This window comes from Drosophila eugracilis, unplaced genomic scaffold, assembly GCF_018153835.1.
Source record: "Drosophila eugracilis isolate 14026-0451.02 unplaced genomic scaffold, ASM1815383v1 contig_2153, whole genome shotgun sequence".
In the NCBI taxonomy this organism is placed as follows: domain Eukaryota; kingdom Metazoa; phylum Arthropoda; class Insecta; order Diptera; family Drosophilidae; genus Drosophila; species Drosophila eugracilis.
The window spans coordinates 114,885-137,600 of record NW_024573037.1 but is presented as its reverse complement, the minus strand read 5'-3'; the positions used below and the strand labels follow the sequence as shown (position 1 = coordinate 137,600).

At 34.1% G+C, this 22,716-nt stretch overlaps 1 protein-coding gene across 26 annotated transcripts in view; it reads left to right on the top strand.

The window, feature by feature from the left end:
* The window catches only part of LOC108102911 (voltage-dependent calcium channel type A subunit alpha-1), a 53,847-nt gene extending 32,340 nt beyond the window's left edge, over window positions 1-21,507 (top strand). For 11 of the 26 annotated variants that reach the window (XM_017208132.2, XM_041818146.1, XM_017208131.2 and 8 more), the window contains 12 exons: window positions 1,641-1,735; window positions 3,724-4,005; window positions 4,580-4,782; window positions 4,899-5,107; window positions 10,096-10,313; window positions 11,048-11,084; window positions 14,210-14,331; window positions 14,399-14,562; window positions 15,087-15,287; window positions 17,447-17,598; window positions 17,654-17,898; window positions 17,958-21,507. In XM_017208132.2, the coding sequence (XP_017063621.1) occupies window positions 1,641-1,735; window positions 3,724-4,005; window positions 4,580-4,782; window positions 4,899-5,107; window positions 10,096-10,313; window positions 11,048-11,084; window positions 14,210-14,331; window positions 14,399-14,562; window positions 15,087-15,287; window positions 17,447-17,598; window positions 17,654-17,898; window positions 17,958-18,108 (2,079 nt within the window). In that variant the 3' untranslated portion in view covers window positions 18,109-21,507. Of the gene's footprint in view, window positions 1-32; window positions 125-1,640; window positions 1,736-3,723; window positions 4,006-4,579; window positions 4,783-4,898; window positions 5,108-7,175; window positions 10,314-11,047; window positions 11,085-14,209; window positions 14,332-14,398; window positions 14,563-15,086; window positions 15,288-17,446; window positions 17,599-17,653; window positions 17,899-17,957 lie in introns of those variants that run through there. The other 15 variants (XM_017208158.2, XM_017208148.2, XM_017208147.2 and 12 more) reach the window with 5 other exon arrangements.
* Window positions 21,508-22,716: the final 1,209 nt, after the last annotated feature.

Genomic DNA, 22,716 nt, shown 5'->3' with positions numbered 1-22,716 from the left:
ATTCAATTATAATATCTACATCAAACCAAAAGGTTTTCGGCAACATAAAGTATGATCCGGACACTCAACTCAACCGCCACAATAACTTCCAGTCGTTCTCCGGTGGAATAATGCTGCTCTTTCGGTAAACGAGACAAATGACAAAAATGTTAACTAGTTAGCCTACTATAGTATTTGAATAGTGATATTACCCAAAAGATGGCACAACAGTCACCTCTACCTCTATACTCAAAACATTACTCTCTGTAGTCATTATACGAAATTATTATTATCCAAACGGATTTCTCAATCGGTGTAATTATTATTGTTATTATATTCTATACTTAACTATATATACTATAGAGGGTAACCCAGCTGTGGTCAAACTCCCCATTATCTCTAAAAAAAAAAAAATATTTCAATCATCAATCCATAGTCTCCATGTTTCAAAATGTTTTGAGAAAAATACTTAAAAAGCTTATGCATATATTATATATACATATTCGCAATAAATCAAGGATATAATGTATGCGTTATATAAGTCGTTTGATCCGTATTGCTTTGCAGTTGAGATTTGTGATTTGCGATTTGTGAGCTACATTATTCGTATGCTATTTGGTAGCTTTTGTTTTTTAATAATCGTTCCATTATCCTGGACTCTCGTTTCTATCACTAATCCGAATGTGAATGTAGCTTAGCCATAGCACATTATGTTTTAACATTGTACATAGATGCGCTAGTTAATCAAGTTGTTTTTTATGATTAATATTTGTGTTTTTGCGAGGTGTACTTAAGAAGTTTTAAGGCAGAAGTCTTATAGTCATAAATTGTTTATTTTTCTTCTGTTTTTGTGCTGTATAAATGTTTATTATTTGGTTTTCAGTTGTTTGAGATATTAAACCTAAAAATATGTCATAAAAATAAGCAGTTAAACCAAAGAAAGTTAGCCTAGGAGAGGCTTAAATCTTTGTACTTAAAAGAAAATCTAAGAAGTAAGAATATAAAATATAAATAGCAAAAGTAAGGAACGAATTAGACCCACAGAAAGTCATTAAAAAGTTTTACTAAAGTGTTTTAAATGCAGTTATTATTATTTTCTTTAATTTTCCAACATATCATGGGTTTAGTATATAGCACCACCAATATAAACTATAATTTGTATGATCAGCAACCTCGTTTAGTAAGCTTGTTTGTGATGCCCAAAACCCGATTATGATTGATGGATTGAGTAAATGAACTAAGTGTTTTCTGTTCCAATGTTTTTAGCTGTGCAATTTGCAAAACCAATCAAAAACCACACACAAAACTACACATCAACATAACGACTTTGCTATAGTTCAGGGGAAGTCGGCACACATTATATATATAGCATTTATATACATATATTTATGATCATCCTGATCCACTCACACATGATGGATTTGCCGTTTTTTGTCGTAAGGATCAAGCGGGTTCTATTTTTTTTCCCGCCCCCTCAAATTCTGTAGTACAGTGAGAGACAGCATTGTGGAGAAGATAACGATTAAGGTGGAGACGTATCTGATAATGTGTAAAATGTGTATAACGAATCTAACTTAACCAATTTCAGTTTGTAAAACCAAAAAACAAAAACAGAACAAATAATCAAATGCATTCTTTACCGATATCTGAATCGTGACTAGGTGTTCGGGAATATCAAACTAGGTACGGTGGAAAATACCATTACTAGACACAACAACTTCCAATCATTTATTCAAGGCGTCATGTTGCTATTCAGGTACGTAACTCCTCTAGATCTCTCCTAGATCTAGATATCTTAACTATCCAAAAAACAAACTACCAAAAACAGTTTTCGATTCTCAGTAATTAAGTTAATAGTTTTAACATATAATACAAGTTAGAATAATTTAAATATACCACTATCCATATGTTCGCATTGATAGATTTTCGTTACAGTTTTCCAGCGATCTTACATATATATATTATATATAACTATATAGCGTGTCCATAGATAGGGTCCTCCTAAAAGGTGTCTAGCATCTTGAAAGTGAAGCCACCCTAGCAACAACAACAACAACGATATATGTCAGTTAGCTTAGATCTTTAGAAACATCGAAGATAGAATATCTATATATATATAGCAAACTCTAGATCTTAGACTGTCTTAGCCTTAGATATAACTTCTTCTCGAGGTTCTTCCAAGCTTCTGATCGGATTTGTGACAACCAAAAAAATATATATAAACGGTGGTAAATCCATGAAAACAACTTAAAACAATCAAATATATATAAAACTCAACTCAGATCTCAAAAGAAATATATATAAAACCAATAACCGATAACAGATAACCGATTTCATTACATACATTCGTTTTTGCGTACAAATAATTCGAGTTCTTTGATACCTGTGTAAGTAGATTGAGTTCTAGAGTTGATTCAACACTGATTCAAAATCAAAACTGGAATATACATATATGTAATATCTATGTACTTACAAAACCTGTAGAGCTATATATTAAAAAAAAAACAAAAAAAAAACAAACCAAATTTGAGCGCAGCTTGATTTTTCGAAGTTTGCACTTTTCGTTGTTGCAGTTAATCTGTTGAGATTTAAATGAAAGTTAAATAGTTTTACATTATTGCTGGTAATTTACGTTTTAGCTATATAAAACATAAACATACATATATTATATATATATATATATAGTTGTTATATACTTGTACGACGCAAAACGATCTGCCCCTCCCTATATCTCTATATACTTCTTTATATATCTACATATATATATATAAAACTATATAATGTTAGCAAAGTTAATAGACCTCTCGATTGACGTATGTCTGTATGAAAATCATGTCATTATCTAACATTTTACTAGCACATCTAACTTGGATATATAGAGTAACTCATTGACACCATGAACTTAGGTATTGAGAAAAAGTTATTCAAAATTGGTTTCAAAATCCGTCTGTCCGGAATTTTAGCTAACTGTCAGTCATAAGTATTTCTTAATATCGTAACTTAGTTTGTATTTAAATCTATAACCAGAGTGGGAAGTTCTAACATCATTCCATTTCCAAATTGTTTTTGTTTTTCAATCATTAAATGGCTTAAATTTATAGCTTAAACTACAAGTATTATCAATACAAATAAGTTTTACTACAACTTAGTTATAATATTTTATTGGTAAATATATATTTTAGGGACTGCAAAAGATGAAAATATCATTGCAATCCCTAAGATATATCATATATAGATCTTATAACCTTGTCTAGAACTTGTCGATTTAATAATGTGAAAGTATAAAGTAGATGTGATAGCTAGCCACTATAGCCTTATGTTTTAGAAACTGAAGAATAGCGAAAATTAAACTGCATATCTATACCATATAGTCATAGTCTCTCTCTCTCTATATATAATAGAGTAAGCTTAAACAGAAAACCCATAACCATAATCCAGTCCTAGTTACAAACCCCCTGCAGTTCCCTGTGTGTATATACACTTCTCTTTATAACTCAGGCACAACCGAGTGCCATTACTGTAACTGTAAATATATAGATCTTGGTCAGTAGTTGCGAGAACCAACATAAAACTCATAAAAGCCATTATCCTAACCATAATCATCTAAACATCTAGAGTTACCTTCTACATAACATATATATCTATATATAGAACTAGGCTATCTATTTGGTGTATTAATTATTTGTGTTATATATATTATATATATATATATATATATATATATATGTATAAATGGTAATGTAGGTGCGCAACTGGCGAGGCCTGGCCAAACATAATGCTGGCATGTTTGAAGGGCAAGGCCTGCGACGAGGACGCCGAGAAGGGACCTGGAGAATACTGTGGATCCACATTGGCCTATGCCTACTTCGTATCGTTTATATTCTTCTGCTCATTCCTGATGTTGAATCTCTTCGTCGCCGTCATCATGGATAATTTCGATTATCTCACCAGGGACTCCAGCATTTTGGGTGCCCATCACTTAGACGAATTTGTGCGCATATGGGCGGAATATGATCCAAATGCGACGTAATTATCTGTTTAATATACAAATCACAGTACAACACATTTACCCCCCTCACTCAAATTATTTATAATTTTGTTCTTCTTTTTTTTAGTTTTTAGTTTTTCATATATTAAGTTTCCTCAAATTTGTGTCATTATTGAAGAGATCAAAAATGAATGAGAGCCACCTTGGTGGGCTAACTTTATATTAAACGATTATTATTTGGTCGTATTTGATTCATACTCGTTGGTTGTTGGCTTTGTGCACAAGTTGGGCTTAAGTCCTTAGACTGGATCAGAAAGAGGATTGCAATACTTATTATTATTACTTTTATTACTTCATGCATGAGTCAGAAAGAAAGTCTTTTACAAAGTCCGAACTTAACTTCTCTCCTAAAAACCCCAAGACTCATGCATGCTTTCGGCCCAGCCGTTTGACTACACTGCAAAAACTCAGTACTCACTTTGTCTGTAGTTACCCCTTGAGTACTGGGTACTAGATAGTCAGGTTAATCGACTATAGATCTCCTTGTTATGGAAACAAGTTCCTTGAGAGATTACCACTAACTTTTACTGTGTTCCCCCCATGGATAACTAGTGGAAAAATACACTACACGGAAATGTACGATATGCTGAAGAATATGGATCCACCGTTGGGATTTGGCAACAAGTGTCCCAATCGATTGGCCTACAAGAAGCTAATACGAATGAACATGCCATTGGACGACGAATTGAGAGTTCAGTTCACCACAACATTATTCGCTTTGATTCGGGAGAATCTGAGCATTAAAATGAGAGCGCGTAAGTAGATATAGTTATTATACCCTACAAAAAGGTGAAATTAATCTAAAAATTAATTATTAAAAATGAAGAGAAAAAATAGTTATAATAACTAGAAACTTTAATCTAACCATCAGCTGAGGAGATGGACCAGGCGGACATGGAACTGCGAGAGACGATCACCAACATCTGGCCATTGCAGGCGAAGAAGATGCTCAACCTGCTGGTGCCACCCAGCGATCAGCTGAACAAGGGCAAGCTCTCAGTGGGTAAAATCTATGCAGGTTTCCTCATCCTGGAATCCTGGCGGAGCACACGATTTGGCCAACTTGATTCGGGAATGCCGGTAAGCCACTCTCTAATAACTACATCCTCCAACCTTCCCCTTAACACAAAAAACTACAAACGCTCCAGAGAGTAGAGTCGAGTCTAGATGTCCACATGGACATGGACTCTAACCAGTCAAGAAGTCTTTTCTCTTCCATGATACCCCTTTCTCAGGAATCTTTAGGCATAATGAAATCTCAGATTTAGGCAGATCCTTTAAGGATTACATTGAGATGTCTCGATTAAGTCTTGATATTAAGTCCAAGTCTAGGCAGATTCTATTCATTTCCATCAACTATCTTTCTGTCTTCTAGAATTTCAAAGCACTTCAAGCTCATGCTGCACTTGCAAAAATCGCCCTAAATTTTAAAGAAAGGTTAAAGTTATGTTTTTAAAGCTTGCATTTTGAAGACAGGTACTTGATTTTATAAAACTTTATAAGATTTTATGAAGTTTTCTGAAGTAATTTTAAAGGTCTCTTTGAAAAACCTACAAACTTATTACATTTTCTGTGTATATATTAATTTTTCTTAACTCCAACTGCAGGATTTATCAGATATTTAGGGCGATTTTTCTATATATTATATTACGTTTTAAGAACAAGAGAACGCGCAGTTTGAATACCCTTTCTTCTCTCTACCACAAACAATATACATATATATACTAAATAATAAACAACACCAAATACAAAATATTCCATAAAGTCTATATATAACATGAAATAAATATGTGATATTATGATTTCTCTTCTCATACGATTGACAATGAACTCTCTCATTGAATAACAACTTAAAAAATATCTAAAAAAAACAAAAACTATACGAAAAAAAACTGTAAACAAAAACATAAAAACGAGATAATGAAAAATATGCAGAACTGGAAGGAGGTATATAATTAATTTTATATGCAACCTCATGTTTATCACATTTGTACATACAATATACCTTTATATAATATATATATTGAGCACATACATGCCCGTTTGTATGTGAAACAAATTACCCGAAACCTTAGACACAAGCCATATATAACCACATAGTTGCGTACATATATCGAAATATATATAAATTACAAAGTATATGTACAGGCAACTGCCCATAAGTGGCTTACAGACGCGCCCTATCTATCAGATCTGATCTCAAAGAATATTTTCAACTCTCAAAATTTGGAATTTATGGGCAGTCAATGTGTGGGGCAGTCAGGGGTGGATCCAAAGGGGGTTTCAAATTGGATAATTATTATATATTCCTTCCTTGGATCTGCCACTGTGTGGGTTGCATAATTTTCTAAAAATAAATCAAAAAAAAGAAAACTACAAAGATATCCAAATTGGGAGCAGAAAATATTGCAAGCCCATTTTAGGGTTTGACGGTTATTGTTAACTCGTGTAATGAGCTATGGAAATACCGTTCAGTAGAAGTCGCTTAACTTTAAGTAATTACTTAAAAACTATATATATATTCCCATATATATATCGGTAGAGTTGACCAGTTCGTATATTTTGATTCTACAGTTTGCGATTGTATGTTCGTTCTAAGTAGCTAAAGATCGAAAACAGATTTAAAGACACGTATTTGATTCTTAGAAGTTTCTAGAGGTTTGCCCTTTGTTTTCAACACAAAGTTAACACTACAGAAAACATAAATTTGCAAAGTATATTTGGCATAACTTAAGAACAAATTATTAAGGGAATTTCTGAAGAAATACTCAAGGAATATATCCTCCCTCATATAATCACATATTCCCTAAAGATCCTCACCCATTTAGAGGTGCGGTTTCTTAATGATCAGTTAGGATCTTTGATCTTAACCTTAGACATTGAGAAAACGTTCCTTAGTGGGTTAACAACAACTACACACACACACACACACACACACGTACTGAAGTAATTAATTCAAATATTTTATCTGTTATCCTGTTTTTGTGCACAACACACAAACGATCGATTGACAAATCAAAATTGATAATCATAAAAATCAATAATTCAAAAATTCATGTTTAAAATACAAAATACAAAAATGAAAACATTCATGATTGATGATGTTGGATGATGTAATATGTTGAAATTACATCAAAATGATCAATAGCGGAAGAAGCCGGAAGACGATGATGAGCATAAATATAGCCCAACGGCCGTCGAGGAGCCGGTATATAAAAATATATATATATACCTATCTATCTTTCGCTTGGTTTTACTTTCGCCTCTCTTTAAAAATAAAAGCTCCTCCTCTAACCACATGTTTTTTGCGTCAACTACTCAACTATTTTGTACAACTTTTCACCATTCTCGGCTAGCGGCATGTTTATAAGAATACCCGCCTAAGGGTATTTTAACTATATCTAGGAAAAACTAAAAACTAAAAAAAAAACATCAGCATAAGCCAGCCTGCCCACCCAATTACTAAAAACTAAAAAAAAAAAATCAGCAACCAAGTGCAACCAAAAACCAAAATCCAAAAGTACTTAATACTAACACATCCAAATTCCTATATACTTATCCAGCTGTAGATGAACACCCTAAAACTGCAATGCCATGGTCATGTTTCGCTTAACACACCCACTAGCCATAGAAGAACTGTGTGCACTATCCGTCATTCTGGGCTTAAGGCCCAGTCGTCTGATATATCGATAGTAGGTTGCCTGCTTTATCCTCCTCTCAAGGTTCCTCTAAGGATCCTCTCCCTGCGAAAGCTTTGTACTTTTTAGGCATTTTTTCTCATTAGGTCTCATGATGAGAGGGAGTTGTAATCTTTAAAACCTATGTTGGTCAACATGTGTCGAGCTCTATTGATTGAAATTTTAAGTGATATCTTGTGTAGTTACGGAAATGTAATAGAGGTTGTACTAGCAGTAGAAGGAAAGAATGGGTATTTAAGTGCTACAGGCTGGAAAAATGGGATTTTATAGGGCAGGGAAAGGTATGGAAATCACGGGGAGTACTAAATCTTTTTGATTTGCGATCATCCAATATGCAGCTTATACACAAACTCTAAGAGTAACCACTAAAAACTCTATAAAATCAGAGAATAATACTACAAAAAGAAGATATATTAATATCAAACAATGATTAATTTGATGATCATAGAACTTAAAACCAAATATCTTATTGGGGCTCTTCAAATTGGGGTGACTGTCAACTAATCTGTATAATGAAATCATTAAAAAAATATACAAAATCTTTCAGTTAGGAACTTTTAACATAACATATATATAATAATAATAACTCATTATTTTAAGGAAATAAAATACCCCCAAAGGGCTCTCAAAAATTACAAATAATAATTTAAAAATTGTGGAACGTCTAAGTCCTTGTGTGTTGATGCATTTGAAGTTTTTGTCCTTTAGTTTATTACTCACTTTAGTGGCCTCCTTTTTTTCTATACATCTAAGAAATAGCGCACTGTTTTTTAAGTATGAAACGGACTGTTGCACTCAACCACAAGGATGCATTTTGATACAAACCGTCAAAGCCATAGTTTCGAGTTAAATATACAAAACCCTTAGTACCAAAAAAGAAACCTTAGTGTAAATATTAAAATTTGAATAAAAATCAGGGAAATTTTGACAATCTATCAGGCAAATGTCCTATATTTAATATTTTTTGTTTACAAGTCGAATTGCCACCGAATTTCTAGTAATCTTATCTGCTAAATAGGCATGCTTAAGGTAGCCAAGCGATCGCATCAATCTGAAGACACAAAATTAAACATTTCAAAAATAACAATAAGCATGGAAGATCTTAATGAAATCGGTCGAATTTTTCTTATACTTAAATGCCTATATGACATGGGTGTAAAAAATATTAACTAATTAATATAGAAAAACTTTACTTTTTCTGTCACAAATCTTAGATTTTAATCAATAACCTTTGAGGGATTCATGAATTTGCAACTTAAATCTTTCAACTACAATGTCATATGGGTATCAAAGATTTTCTTTTAATTTTTTATCATATTTCCACAAGTTTTTCTTTCCAAAACTATTTTCTTAATCATAGTAAACAGCCTTAAATCTCGTAATCACTTGTTTTGTTTGACCATTTCTCTCTAAATTGGCACTTAATAACATTAATTAAAAAATAATAAAAAACAATAAAAAAAAAAAAAACAGAACGATTGTAACAATTTTGTCTTATAGCGGTAACTCTTAGATTTTCTTTAAATCATAGTGAGTTGTAAAAATGTTTGCGCATGCTTTTACCGTACTAAGCAAGCCTCTCTTTTAAGCTATTTATGAAAACTTAAGCGAAAGCAGCATCTCTTTTGATATACATTTGCCACCATTTTTTAACCCACATAATAAATACCGAACACAATCCGAATATATAGAGCTTGACGACACATCTCGAAATGCTATATAATACAATATATATATACCATATACCATACCTAAATGTAAAGATATTAAGCTGGGGGCTCTATGGCCCCATCATTATTATTAATACATAATCGTACATATGTATAAACCGATATATACTATGCATATGTACATACATATATGCGATAATAATTGATTATTATTTCTGTTCCTGTAATCTACTACTACTCATATTTCTTTAATTATTCTATAATAATTCTTACATTCCATTTTCAATGCTTATACAAAAAATAAAAACCAAAAAACAAAAACCAATCCCAAAATGCGTTGCAATGTTACTACATCAATATTCACCACTCACCCAACTTTAACCACAACTGTGTCTACAATAAACAACAAATTAAACTCAATTGCAACACTATCTGAAATCTGTATTTCTACAACTTAAAAAACCAAACTCCAACTTAACCAAAAAATAAATAAACAACAAAAAATACACAACAAAAAAATAAATCATGAAAACGAACTGCAACGAACAAAACGAAAACGAAAACGAAAACGGAACGGAATGGCAATTGAAAATCCAAAAATCAAATTTAAAAAAACAAAAACCACTGCACTTTCCTGTCTACTGTCTACTATCAACTGGTCAAATTGCTAAACAAAAACTTGCCTAAAACGAAATCGTAGAAACAATCATTCTTTAACTGCCTACTCGATATGGCCGCCCTTGACAAAGGAGGATCGCGACAGGGCTCCATAAGTTTCGAGCCGAATGGGGAAGGAGCCGCCAACTCACAAACACATTTGTTAGCCAGCACGCACCACCACCACGCAAACGGTGATGCCGAACACAACAGTTTGGCAACACTAGCACGGCGGAGTACGATCAGAAAGCGATCAGTTAGGTAATTTAAAACAGCTTCAATCTTAAATCATAGTCCGTAAAGTGCAAAGTATCATAAAAGCCATTGCCATTGCCATTATCATTCGATCATCCAGCCATTTCGATCATCATCCATAAAAAAAAAACAAAAAACAACGACGAGTGGTCTTAACTTTTTGTATTCTAATCTAGTTAATCTAAGCTCTAAGCTCTAACCTTACGACTCGTTCTAGGAATACTTATTCCGCTTTGCACTAAAAAGTATGCTATATAATATCTTCCTAATCCCTCCTAATCTCAACTTGAACAAGTCAACGAGCGATTCAGTCCAAACTTCTTAAACGTCTTTAAAGGTCAAAAACTAGTTTTCCTTGGAAATCCAAAAAGCTGTTTGTTGATTAACACTCAAAACTCAAACTAAAGTAAATCTTTAAGAATATTACAAATTTCTAAAGTGACCTTCGATTAATATCCTCCAAGTTAATCCTTCGCATATTCTCTCTGATCCGATCGTCAAGGACCACAGCAGCATACATTTAACATACATAATGCATAAGTTAGCTTTCGTTTCACACACGTAACACTATCGAAATACCAATAACTACTACTACTAACAACATCTAACAACACAATTAGCAAAACGAACTTACAAGTTCTTTGTGCCTTTGTGCAAAAACAAAAAAACAAAAACAAAAAATCCTGCCGAAAACATTGACATAAGTAAATTGTTTTTCTTCTAATTTTTAAATATTTCAGAAACAAAAAGGTGAATAAGTTTGATAAACTCCAAGCGGTAAACCAAAATGAAATTTACAAAAATTTTACTAATCAAAAATCATAATTAATTGTGTATTATATAAATATATATGTGAATACTCTTTGTGTCCATACTCTCCGTTTCCGATATAAATGTTGTTCACAAAACCGATTATAAGTCAAGTAATCTACTAGTACCTTTAAATACATACTCACTCATAAGTATATGTATAGCGTATGTACGCGCCAATGTGTGTGACGTATCTATGACTATGTAAAATATATGAATATAATATGCCAGATCATCGGCTCTTGTCGCTCCATGCATAATACATATATATAAATACATATATCATATATACATGCCCACATGTGTGTACTGCGTATTCAACCTACTATAAAACTTTAATTTGCGTTTACTCAATAGTGCAATACATACTCGTACCTAAATGTTGCATAGCAATTAAAAAACAAACAAAATTTAGAAACGCAAAACTTGGCTTAGTACTCGTACTCGTACTCAATGTTGTAATTTGATCGTTTCTATAACCACTAAATGTACTCCTATGTACGTAGGCGTTCGTTCCTTGGACAAGTTAAGAGTGGCAACGAACAGTGGACTGAAAGGCTCTGGCTCTGGCTATGGCTCTGGCTATGGCTCTAGCTCCACTCAACTCCAATGAATCACAGTCCGATCTTTCCCTCCGTTCTCAAAATCCTTTCAATGCTCGAAGGACCAAGTCTGTTCAGAAATCTGATATATTGTAATGAATAAGCTAAAGTGGCATTATGGATTCTTGATTTCTAAGTCTAAAATAGTATCCATTGGTCCTTCGTGCACTTTAAAGCTATCGATAAAGTGATTTCTCAAACATGTTGAGTGGGCTATCCAGGCCTCTTTGACTTTGTTGACGACTTGTAGTTTCCAAATAAAGGGACTTGCAATCGTAAATCTCTTAATTCGAAGACCCCTTTCACTGACTAGTTTGCCAGGACCTTTAAGCAAATAGCGTAATAATAGGCAAATGCAATAACATCTTTGGTTCTCACGTAAAACAAATTGCCAGCAATGTAAGATTAACTCACCAATCCCAGTACAATTGCGACCTAGACATATCGAGACACCTTCATTTTACACAAAGAACAAATAAGGATTTTCCAACAACTCCTCTGCCACATCAGTCGTTTAATCGAATTCGCATCACAGGCATGCCATGCCAGCCAGCCATGTGAAACAAGTTGGCGGTTCTAACTCTGTTCCCACTCACAGCCTTCTGGGCAAAGTCCGATAAACTTGTGCTTAAATCATAATAATCCAATTAACCTTCGAAAGTGAAAGCCGGGAAATGACCAGATAGACTTTTCTACGTACACATAAAGCCATTTGCAGGAAAGGTTGGTAGGTTGTATAAGAAATGCGGGTCCAAGTCAGGAACTTAACTTTTCTTTTTATGTGTAATATTTAACTAGAGTTTAATTCCTAGCTACTTGTAGGGAACACTTTCTTTTTCAATGACACGTAAAACAACACTAGCGAGTTGCTTTTTTCTCTTAGAGTTAAAGCAAACCACCACTTAGCACACGATCTGTAATTTGGACACTTAAATGTACTCCCGCCCACTGTTTATCACTAATAATAATAACGACTTAGAGTGAGGCGAAGACAGTTTGATTATTGATTGCTAGCGAGTTTAACCCTCTAGTTCCACATATAAAGGCGGCTTTATGTGTAGGTAGTAATTGTTTTCGAATTCGATTTGAATGTAATAAGTATAAAGTTTTTGGTATTTAAATGTTATTCGTTAGTCCAATCACAAATGCGAAATGGTTTGTGTACGGTAAGTAAGTAAGTTCGTCGGAATGATCGAAAAACCTGCTCTTTCCACGGCCCCCCAAAAGAGCAAGAGCCAAATTGGAAAAGGACTCAGGACCTGACCACAAAACCCATTACCACCAACCATTAACACCACACACCTTAATTACCAAATATAAAAAATGCTAAACTAGAGTTGCATGCCTATAAAAAAACAACATACTTATGGCCGTTTGCTTAGCTTTCGTTGTTCCGCCTTGGTATTTGACTCTTAACTAATCACTGCTTTTCCCAAATAGACGCTAAACTAAACACACTCACACATGCATGTACCAGATCCTTAATAACTTGTAGATATATCTTGTAGAGAAAATATCTAGCTGAATCTTCACTTTCTTAGATGCAAAGATCGATTAATACTTGCTGTTGTTACTCCTACGTCGTATTTTGCTTTCAACTTCTTTTGTACTACATCATATCACCATAAATATAGGACAATAAACCAAAAAAAAACCAAAAAAACAAAATCAAATAACGTAGATGAAAGAAATTGGCGTAAATAAGAAACGCAATATGGCAGAGTCATATCATTTCGCAAAAAAGAAAACAAAAACAAGAGAAGAAGGCATCCAGAAAGTTAACAGAAAGTGACCAAGTATATATGTATATGTATACGCCCGAGTAGTGTATGGAATTCCTTAAATGTTATATGCCCTTAAATATAGGTTAATCCAAAACTACCAAAAAAAAACCAATATAATCCCGCATTAAAAAAGAACCTTTCTATACAATCTAGTAAACTAATTTTACAAACGCATTTGAATATGTATTTTGTTGCAGTGGAGTAATGATTGCTTTTGCTTACTTTTATATACCGTATATCCCCCCCCTCTCCCCCTTAAATACCATAATATATATCCCGCAAAGTAAGCATACATGTCTCTATGTATATTTATTTTGTAGCATTATATACCAAGTACAAAAATATATATATCTATTGCCAACGCTCCATTATGGGGCAATGGACAACTATAGTTATTAATTTATAAATACACAAAAATACTAAAAAAAAAAGGAAAAAAAACATATGAGTGCAATGAATGAATCCACAAGAAATCGGTCTAGAGAAATCTAACCTAATAATTCGACCAAATTAGAATCTGATTCGGACAGCTGGAAGTGCGCTAAAAATCAATTCGAAAAAACAAACCTACTTCCCCTGAACCTGAACCTTAACCAAAATTATACCCCTAAATCTCACTATTTTTTTTGGACTGATTTCGAGTGGTGGCATTCATGGTGATCCAATTGGCTTACTAACTGGTCTCCATTAACATCTTTCCAACTAGATGCTGGAGCTACAGGACGCATCGAGACATCCATCGCAAGAATCACTAACCGGTGCCGATGCTGGCCATTTACATCCTGGACATTCGTATATGAATGGTCATCGGCGATCGCCTAGCTTGAGGTAAGTATTTTCTTTTATCTTTTACTATATAAATCAATTTCCAACTTAACTTTGAACTCTTTAACAGGCACAATGGCTCTCCACTGGCCCGATCTCCAAGTCCTCGACGGCGTGGCCATCAATACATACATCATGATATCGGGTTCTCCGATACCGTATCTAATGTTGTAGAGATGGTCAAGGAGACTCGTCATCCTAGGCATGGCAACAGTCATCCGCGATATCCAAGAGGTATTGACTGGCTCGACATTTTGACATTTAACTAAACTGACTGATATTGTGTGTGCGAGTGTGTGTGTGTGTGCCAATTGCTAGATCGGTTTAATCTTTCTGATTTTCTCTATATGGGCCTTTATGGGTATATATATAGAAGGCAAGCTGGCAATGGGCACACACATAACCTGGAACTTGGTAATACCAAGGATTTTTGATCTATTTTGTAGAATCGTAGTTATATACATATATATATATATTATATGTCTACAATTCCATAGCTATTAACGAAATCTTTTAATACAATAATATAATATATATATTCCAATAATATTATTTTCGTTTCGGTTAAGCCGGTCCTCTCCTTTGTTGTTCTTCTTTTGAACTCTTCAAGAGAAATCTGAACAATCGTGAAATGATCAAAAAAAAAAGAAATATGTTGCTAAAATACCAAACCGAAATACATACATACGTAAAATGTTGTGCCCCGACATCCTTAATTATTACGTTTTTTTATTATTGTTGTTATATGTACAATATAGGTTCATGGTCAGCATCGACAAGTCCGGCCCGTTCGCCTTCGCCTTCTCGATATGGTGGTCATTTGTCTCGCAGTAAACGCACTCAACTGCCTTATCCCACATATGGGACAACCAGTCTATGTCAAAGATCACGATCGCCGAGTCCCGCTAGACTTCAGGAGATGCGTGAACGAGACAGACTTGGTTATGGGATTGATATGGGTACATCCTTATAGCACTTGTTAACTAAAGTCCAACAAGATCAAAAATTAACATCAAACAAAAAAAACAAAAAAAAAAAAAAAAAACTACTCAACTTGTTTTCTATATATGCTAGTATTTTCTTCTACACAAATTTCAACTTCAACCATTTCAACTTTTTACAAAACATCTCAAGATATCAGACATGCTTAATCGTAAATCGTAAATCGTAAATCGTAACTAACTCGTATTCGTACATAGTTGCCAACCATGCTTAACATGTACATGTATTGTCATGCCGCAGACTTTCAATCAGATTAACAATCAAATCAATCAATCAGTCCATCATAAGCTTCAACTAATAATGAATAGTTTTTATACTATATATAATTATCATACTCGTCCATCCCCACACAGCTATCTCAATTCATTCAGATCTCCGATCTCTACCACACCACCGATGACATCATAACTAATGTGCTCAACTATTCGTACTTGTACTTGTACTCTTGTTACACTAGCAGCGTTTATTGTTTTCATTTCTCTAGATGCCATCTCTCGTACCATCCACCCTATATATTATAATCACATCTCGTATGTATGGTACTCTGACATGTACAGACATTCATCCTCATCTCTCAACTAACTCTAACTAACACACTGAATCTCTCTCTGGCAAGTTAAATGGTTTTAGTATCGTTCTTTTTTTTTCGAACCAAAAGTTAGAGGATAGAAGTCAGGGACTTATAACGACGGACTATAAAGAACGTAGTACAGGTTACTTTCAAAAGTGAGATAGGGGTGAGATAAGTGATAAGTGAACATAATTTCTTAGTGCATCCCCCTCCTCCTGCAAGAAGGTGAAGTTCGTAAGCCATACGTCATAGAATTTTTTTTGTTCATTCCATCTCGAAATCGACCTCTGTCAGCCTGACCAGCACAGGACAAGACACTGACCAAGAATCTCTATTCCAAGCTTGCTACATGTTCCCATTAAGTCCAGCCACTACATAAAGATAAACCAGGCAATATCAATATCAATATCAATATTTGTGTACCTACATTTTGTTCAAGTTTGTTTGTTTTTTTTTTTATTGTTCTTTTGTTCTTTGTGGGCGGTAAAATCGACTGATCTATTTTTATCAGAAGGAATTATTATGGGATGCAGCTTTTGGGTGTTTCAGTATCTAGACGTGTGTGCATATTTATCTATCTTATCCTAATCTATGAATGTGCGTCAATAGTATAATGCACCATTTCTTAATCCATCCTTTTCGTTTATGCATTATACGATATATATGTATATATATATATATATCTAGATCTATCAAAGACCAAATCGAACAGTCATGCATGTTGCCATGAACAATTTAGCTGCCGACCGGCCATATCCCCAGAAATCATCCAACTACTTTGTGTATATTCCTCTCAATACATAATATATATATAATATATAGCACTATCGTTACTGTTCTATATTCTTTTGATCTAAGTTGTATGATTCTGTTAGGTGCTAAAATAATAATTGCACACGCTTATCAACGTAGATACAGTGAATGCATTTTCTGCATAGCAACATTTTATCTTTTTTGAACATCGTAAAAGTTGAATGGTTCTCTGATTGGGACATGTTCTTGTTTTCATAAATTCACCTAATCATTAAAAACAAATTAAATTGAGTTTCAAATAACACGAAAAAATGTGCAAAAAGTTGTAAACTTTGAATTTTGAAAGTATTTTCAGTATTTTTCATGAGTAACCCCCAAGTACTTTCAGAGTTCAAAAGTCAAATAAGATTGCACATTTCATAACCCCCTAAAAATATCGCACAAAATAAACAAAAGATCTGTCTTAAAACTATAAAACACAAAAGTCTGTCTGATTGCCTTACAAAACTTAGTTAGTTAATCCTAATCGACTAATCGACTTGTTAAATCGTAAACCTTATTTCCGAACATGTCCCATTTGTATTTTATGTTTCATAAATATATATATTTGTATGTATGTTTTAAGCATTGTCCATGTTATTGTCTATGAAGATCAAATTCAGGTACACTTTGTTCAGTATCTCATAACAGCAGAGTATTTTTGCAACGATTAATGCCCTTAAAAAAAAAAAGAAAAAGAAAATGAACACCAGTTCGGTAGACAGGGAAGTAATGCCTTTCGTATTCCCACAGGTGTAACGCATGTCCAGCATAGTTACCCAACATTGGCATCCCGAAGAGCTGGAATTGGTCGGCGGCTTCCTCCGACTCCAAGCAAACCGTCAACATTGCAGCTCAAGCCAACAAATATCAATTTCCCCAAACTTAATGCGAGTCCCACACATGTAAGTACTTTTTTAGGTATTATCTTTTACGATATTAACAATCTCTGCCCTTTAGACACACCACTCAACGCCCCACAGTGTTCACTCGCTACCACACCACCGCGACCTGCTGCGAGATCCAAGGGATATGTACTATAGTAGTAGAGAACGCGAGCGGGATCGCGAACGCCTTAGGGATCGGGATCGAGAAAGGGATCGCGATCGCCTGCACGAGTACGACCTGCGCTACGAGTACCGGGATCGGGAGCGGGAGTTGTACGAGCGGGAACGAGATCGCGAGCGGGAGGTCGAAAGAGAAAGGTAAGTACGATAGAATCTTAAATATGAACACTGATATATTATCTATATCCTATAAACAGACTGGAATATATAGCACCGCTGTCATTTGAACAAGCGTTAGCTATGGGCCGAACAGGTCGTGTACTGCCATCTCCAGTTCTAAATGGTTTTAAGCCAAAGAGCGGTCTGAACCCTCGACACTCCGATTCAGATGAGGAGGATTGGTGCTAGCAAAGGCTTTGATTGCGATCGCGTAATCGAAAGGATCAGATCTGGGTATAGCATCAGGCCATATGCTCCTCTTTGTCAGCACCAAACTTAGATCACAATTTTGATACGATACGACACAGATACCAACCCGAACATCAGCAAACCCTTCCACAGCCACACCTCCTTCCACAGCAAAAGCAAAATCAAAACCAACACCAACACCACTCACATCGAAGGTATGAAATGAATGTATCGACACCGAAACTAGGAACAACAATATCTGATATCAAATTGGCTGGAGTAAGCTTACAGGAATTAAACCCGAATCGACCACAACAATCGCAATCGCAACGGAAGCAAGCACTAGAGCAACCATTGGATGAGCATCATCATGAGGGGCGACTTGAGTGGCTAAGATGGTGCCGTGGTGTGCCGCCGCCATATGGATCTCCAGTGATGGCATCATTGCCAGAAACTCGAGCCACATCGCCCCAGTCCGATATCGAATTCATCAGAAATATAAAAAGAAATGAAACCGGAAAAACTGCAATAACACCAAGGACAACTAAAACTGAAGCAATGATATTAAGCGTACCAATTACAATAACGTCCCCATTAGCTATTAAAAAGATATATTCAGATAATGACATTAATTATAATACCGAAAGAGCTAATGACGATGATGATGATGATGATAATGACCGAGTGGAGGTGGTGGATGCAGCTCATCGTTATCACCAGCCACCAGTACCAGAACTAACCACACCAGATCTACAACACGAGCAACAGCAGCAACATCACCACCAGCACTATCCGCAGTATTCGTATCATACGCTATAAGGAGGATAGGTCTCAATAACCAAATATCCATTATCCTGTATCCAGAATCAAGATCAAACCAATATCCAGAATCAAGATCAAGAATCCAATATCCAGAATCCAGAATCCAGATCCACTAAAAGTGCAACTTTAATTGAAACTGAACCGAATGTGTAAAGTGAAAGATATTCTATTGAGAAAATCTAATGGGATTTAGGAGGAGGACGACGTGTAAACAGATTTAGAGCTACAGATTTGCCTAGAAATAGGAGTAGACAACTTTAATGTTAGATATGAAATATGATCAAGTGTATTGTACTTTTTTTCTAATGTAAGGACAAGCCTAAATGAAGAGCACATCAAAACCAATGATAACAGAACTCTTTCAAGCCGAAAACAGACACACACACACATAACACATACAACACACACACACACACACACACACACAGAGATAGATCTAGGTCTATAAGTACATAGGGAATATAAATTGTAGGTACTCGCATACATTGTAAGTTTATCTAGGACTTAGCTCGAGGTATCAGTAATCTGCAAGCGTTTTTGTCTTGTTTGTATTTAAAGTTAGTAACTCGATTATGTGTATTTAAATGCGACCTTTGATTTATTCTATGTACATACCAGATAATTGTAGATAACAAATTTTTTTTTGTATGTAATATATATATATATATATCGATATATATATATATTTGCCTACGACTACTATTATAAATACCTTCAAGAAAAAACCGAACCCGATAGCAAATATTAGCTATAATAGCAACAAATGAGCGTCCCCTACGATTTTTGTTATTCAGTTTTTTAAACTTATACTCGAGCGGATATTTTGTTAGTATCGTAACTTAAAGAACTTCACAGAAGAGGAGATTATTGAAGAGATATCTATAATACAACCACTGAAACTGAATTATGACCAAGATAAAGTGTCTGTAGCATCATCCAGTGCCATTCGTGTATACAGACTTTAGGAACATACACTAGCTTCTTTCTTAGATTTCTTCATATAGTGCTTCTGTTATTACGCCCTTTCTGTAATCGAAGAAAGGTCAATGCTTCTGTTTGTCTGTATTTCCGAAAGAGTTTCGTATGCTGAAATTAGCTTCTCTCCAACTCCAATCTCCAATCAAATTGATATCCATATGTATTTATAAATATAAATCGAAATGCATTGTTTTTTACAATCCAGCAAGTTGAACATAAACATATGTAGATATAATACATACACACACCTCCGACTCCTCATACTCCAAATAGAATGTGTATAATGTGTAAAAATGCAGAGCTCATGGCACTTCAAACATTAATATCTTCAAATATTTAGATATGCATGCACACAGCCCCTCCAGCCTACTCTACACTACCAAACAAAAACAAGAGCAACCAGAGAATAAAATGCAGAGATCATGTGTATAGATAGACGAATCGTACATGTTTGGACGACGGGATATCGAAGAGCGCACAATAATTGTAATTTAAAGAAATGAATCCATAACTTAAGTAAATAATTATAGCAGCTGAGCAGTAATGCGAATTTACACAGCAAATGAACTTACCATTACGATTATGAGACGATGACTAGAGTCGTAGAATGCATACAAAAAAAAAAAAAAACAGTTTAAAAAAAATCAAAAAAAAAAATATTTAAAAAAAAAACATTTAGCAAACAAGAAAAAACACTAACCCTAAACTAACTTAACTGAGCTGACTTCAGCCATGTACAATACTTAAATATTAACTGAGCAATACTGAATAGGGAAAACGACTAACCTAGAAACGATAAACCAAAATATACACTCAAAAAAAAAAGGCCAAAATCGGCATGGAATTTCGGAAAGTCGTCATGAAAGTAATTTCTAAAAATGTTCTTTTCAATGAAAGTATTTTTAAAATATTCTAAAAACGCATTTCAGAAAGTTTCCTTAAACCAGAACTCAGTTTTTGTAATATTTTTTACCCATGAATTCAGTTTTTTGTTATTTTTCGCAAAAATGCAAAGATAAAAGTAGAAATTTTCAAGAAATTGTATCTTTTATGATTTTTATAATCTATAAATAATTTTGTAAATACGTTTTCTTAATTTTATACGTAATATGTTACGTATACGTATAGGTATACATTACGAATACGTAATACGTTACGTATACGTTATTTTTGAAGAATTTCAAACTTTCTATGTTAAATCTTATTTATGTATAGGACTTTCTTTCTGGATACATTTTCCAAAATTTTAAAACCATTTCGATTTCATGGCGATTTTCTAAAAGCTAGAGAAATGGAGTGTGGGAAAGGAAACCGACAAGCGTATTCTTCTATAATTATCTTAATTACGGATGCCGACAAACATAAATTCAATATACAGTACACGCCTACATAGATAAATATACAATAGTTTATAACTAGTATCAAATAAAACCAGAATTCCATTGCTAAGGTCTAAAAAAAAAAAAAAATCAAGAAAAAAAAACGATCGCCGATATAGAAATTCACTCTCCAATTAATTGTAAACACACACAAAACCACACACGTTGCACGTTGTATTTCCGAGGTTCACTTTTGACTACTTCCAATAAGAAATTTGTCCAAGCGGCGAATGTTTCAAGTCCTCAGTCTTAGGCTTAAGATCCGAATTTTTGACCATCATTTGCACTGCGCTTGCTTAAAACATAAAACATTCCAATTATAACTAGCGATATATCCTCTCCACGCCAGTAGAGTTCTTGGAAGGGCAGCTTAGGGCTCATTAGCTCAACTAACTACTACTGAATCATTGCCCCGATGCCAAAAACTAAATACAAAACAAACAAAAAAAAAACGAAAATATTAATAAAATTTAAAAAACAAAAAAAAAATAAAAATAAAACCAAAAATAAGAAGAAAAAAAAATAGAAATGAGTACAAAATATGAAGATAGTTTAACTAATATCGTTCCGATATTAGACGGTTTATCCAATCCATCCTGTAGGGGAACTATTTAGTTAGCAAATTATCGGCATACTTGACCATTTTTCAAATTCAATTCGCTTCTTAAGGCCCACAAAAAAACTTCGCTTCGTCTTTCGAAACAAAATATGTAGGCTCCCAGCTGGCCGACCGCGAACTCTGCCCAACTTTTACTCCTACTTGTACATTCTAACATTATTATTATTATTATTATTATTATTATTAATATTATTATTATTATTATTATTACTGTTATTATTATATGGTTAGGTGCCAAGTGCAGGGATCCAAAATTTAACATCATTTCCATCGGGGAAGAAGAATTCGGGACAGGAATGTTCTTCCAATCCAGATCCTTGCGTTCCTCTCTCTCTATCACACATGGGAACTATCATTGTTTAATACACCTTCAGATCCATAAGCTTAATGATGGCTCGGTGCAGGTTCATAATATATATATTCTAAAGCTGGTTTATTATATATATATATATGCATGCAAACCTTGATGAAGTGCATACAAGGCTGCTGCCGAGCCAATCCTCAATCCAAGTTGAGGTGCGCTCCCTGTGTTCCTTGTCTCATGTCGTAGGTGGCTTACTTTTTTTGGAAAACCATAAATTAAACTTTTAACTTAACGATTCGATTGTATATTTTGTTATTTGTTTACTGTCTGGTGTGAACGGTTACATGAACAACATAAAACATAAAAACCAAAAACCAAAAATTAAATAAAAATTAAAAGAAAAACAAAAAATACATATATATGTAAGTAGATCTGACTTTTTTTTACAAAGCAACAAAATATGAATATAGAATGTGAGAGGAGATAATATGCGAATAGGAAAGGAA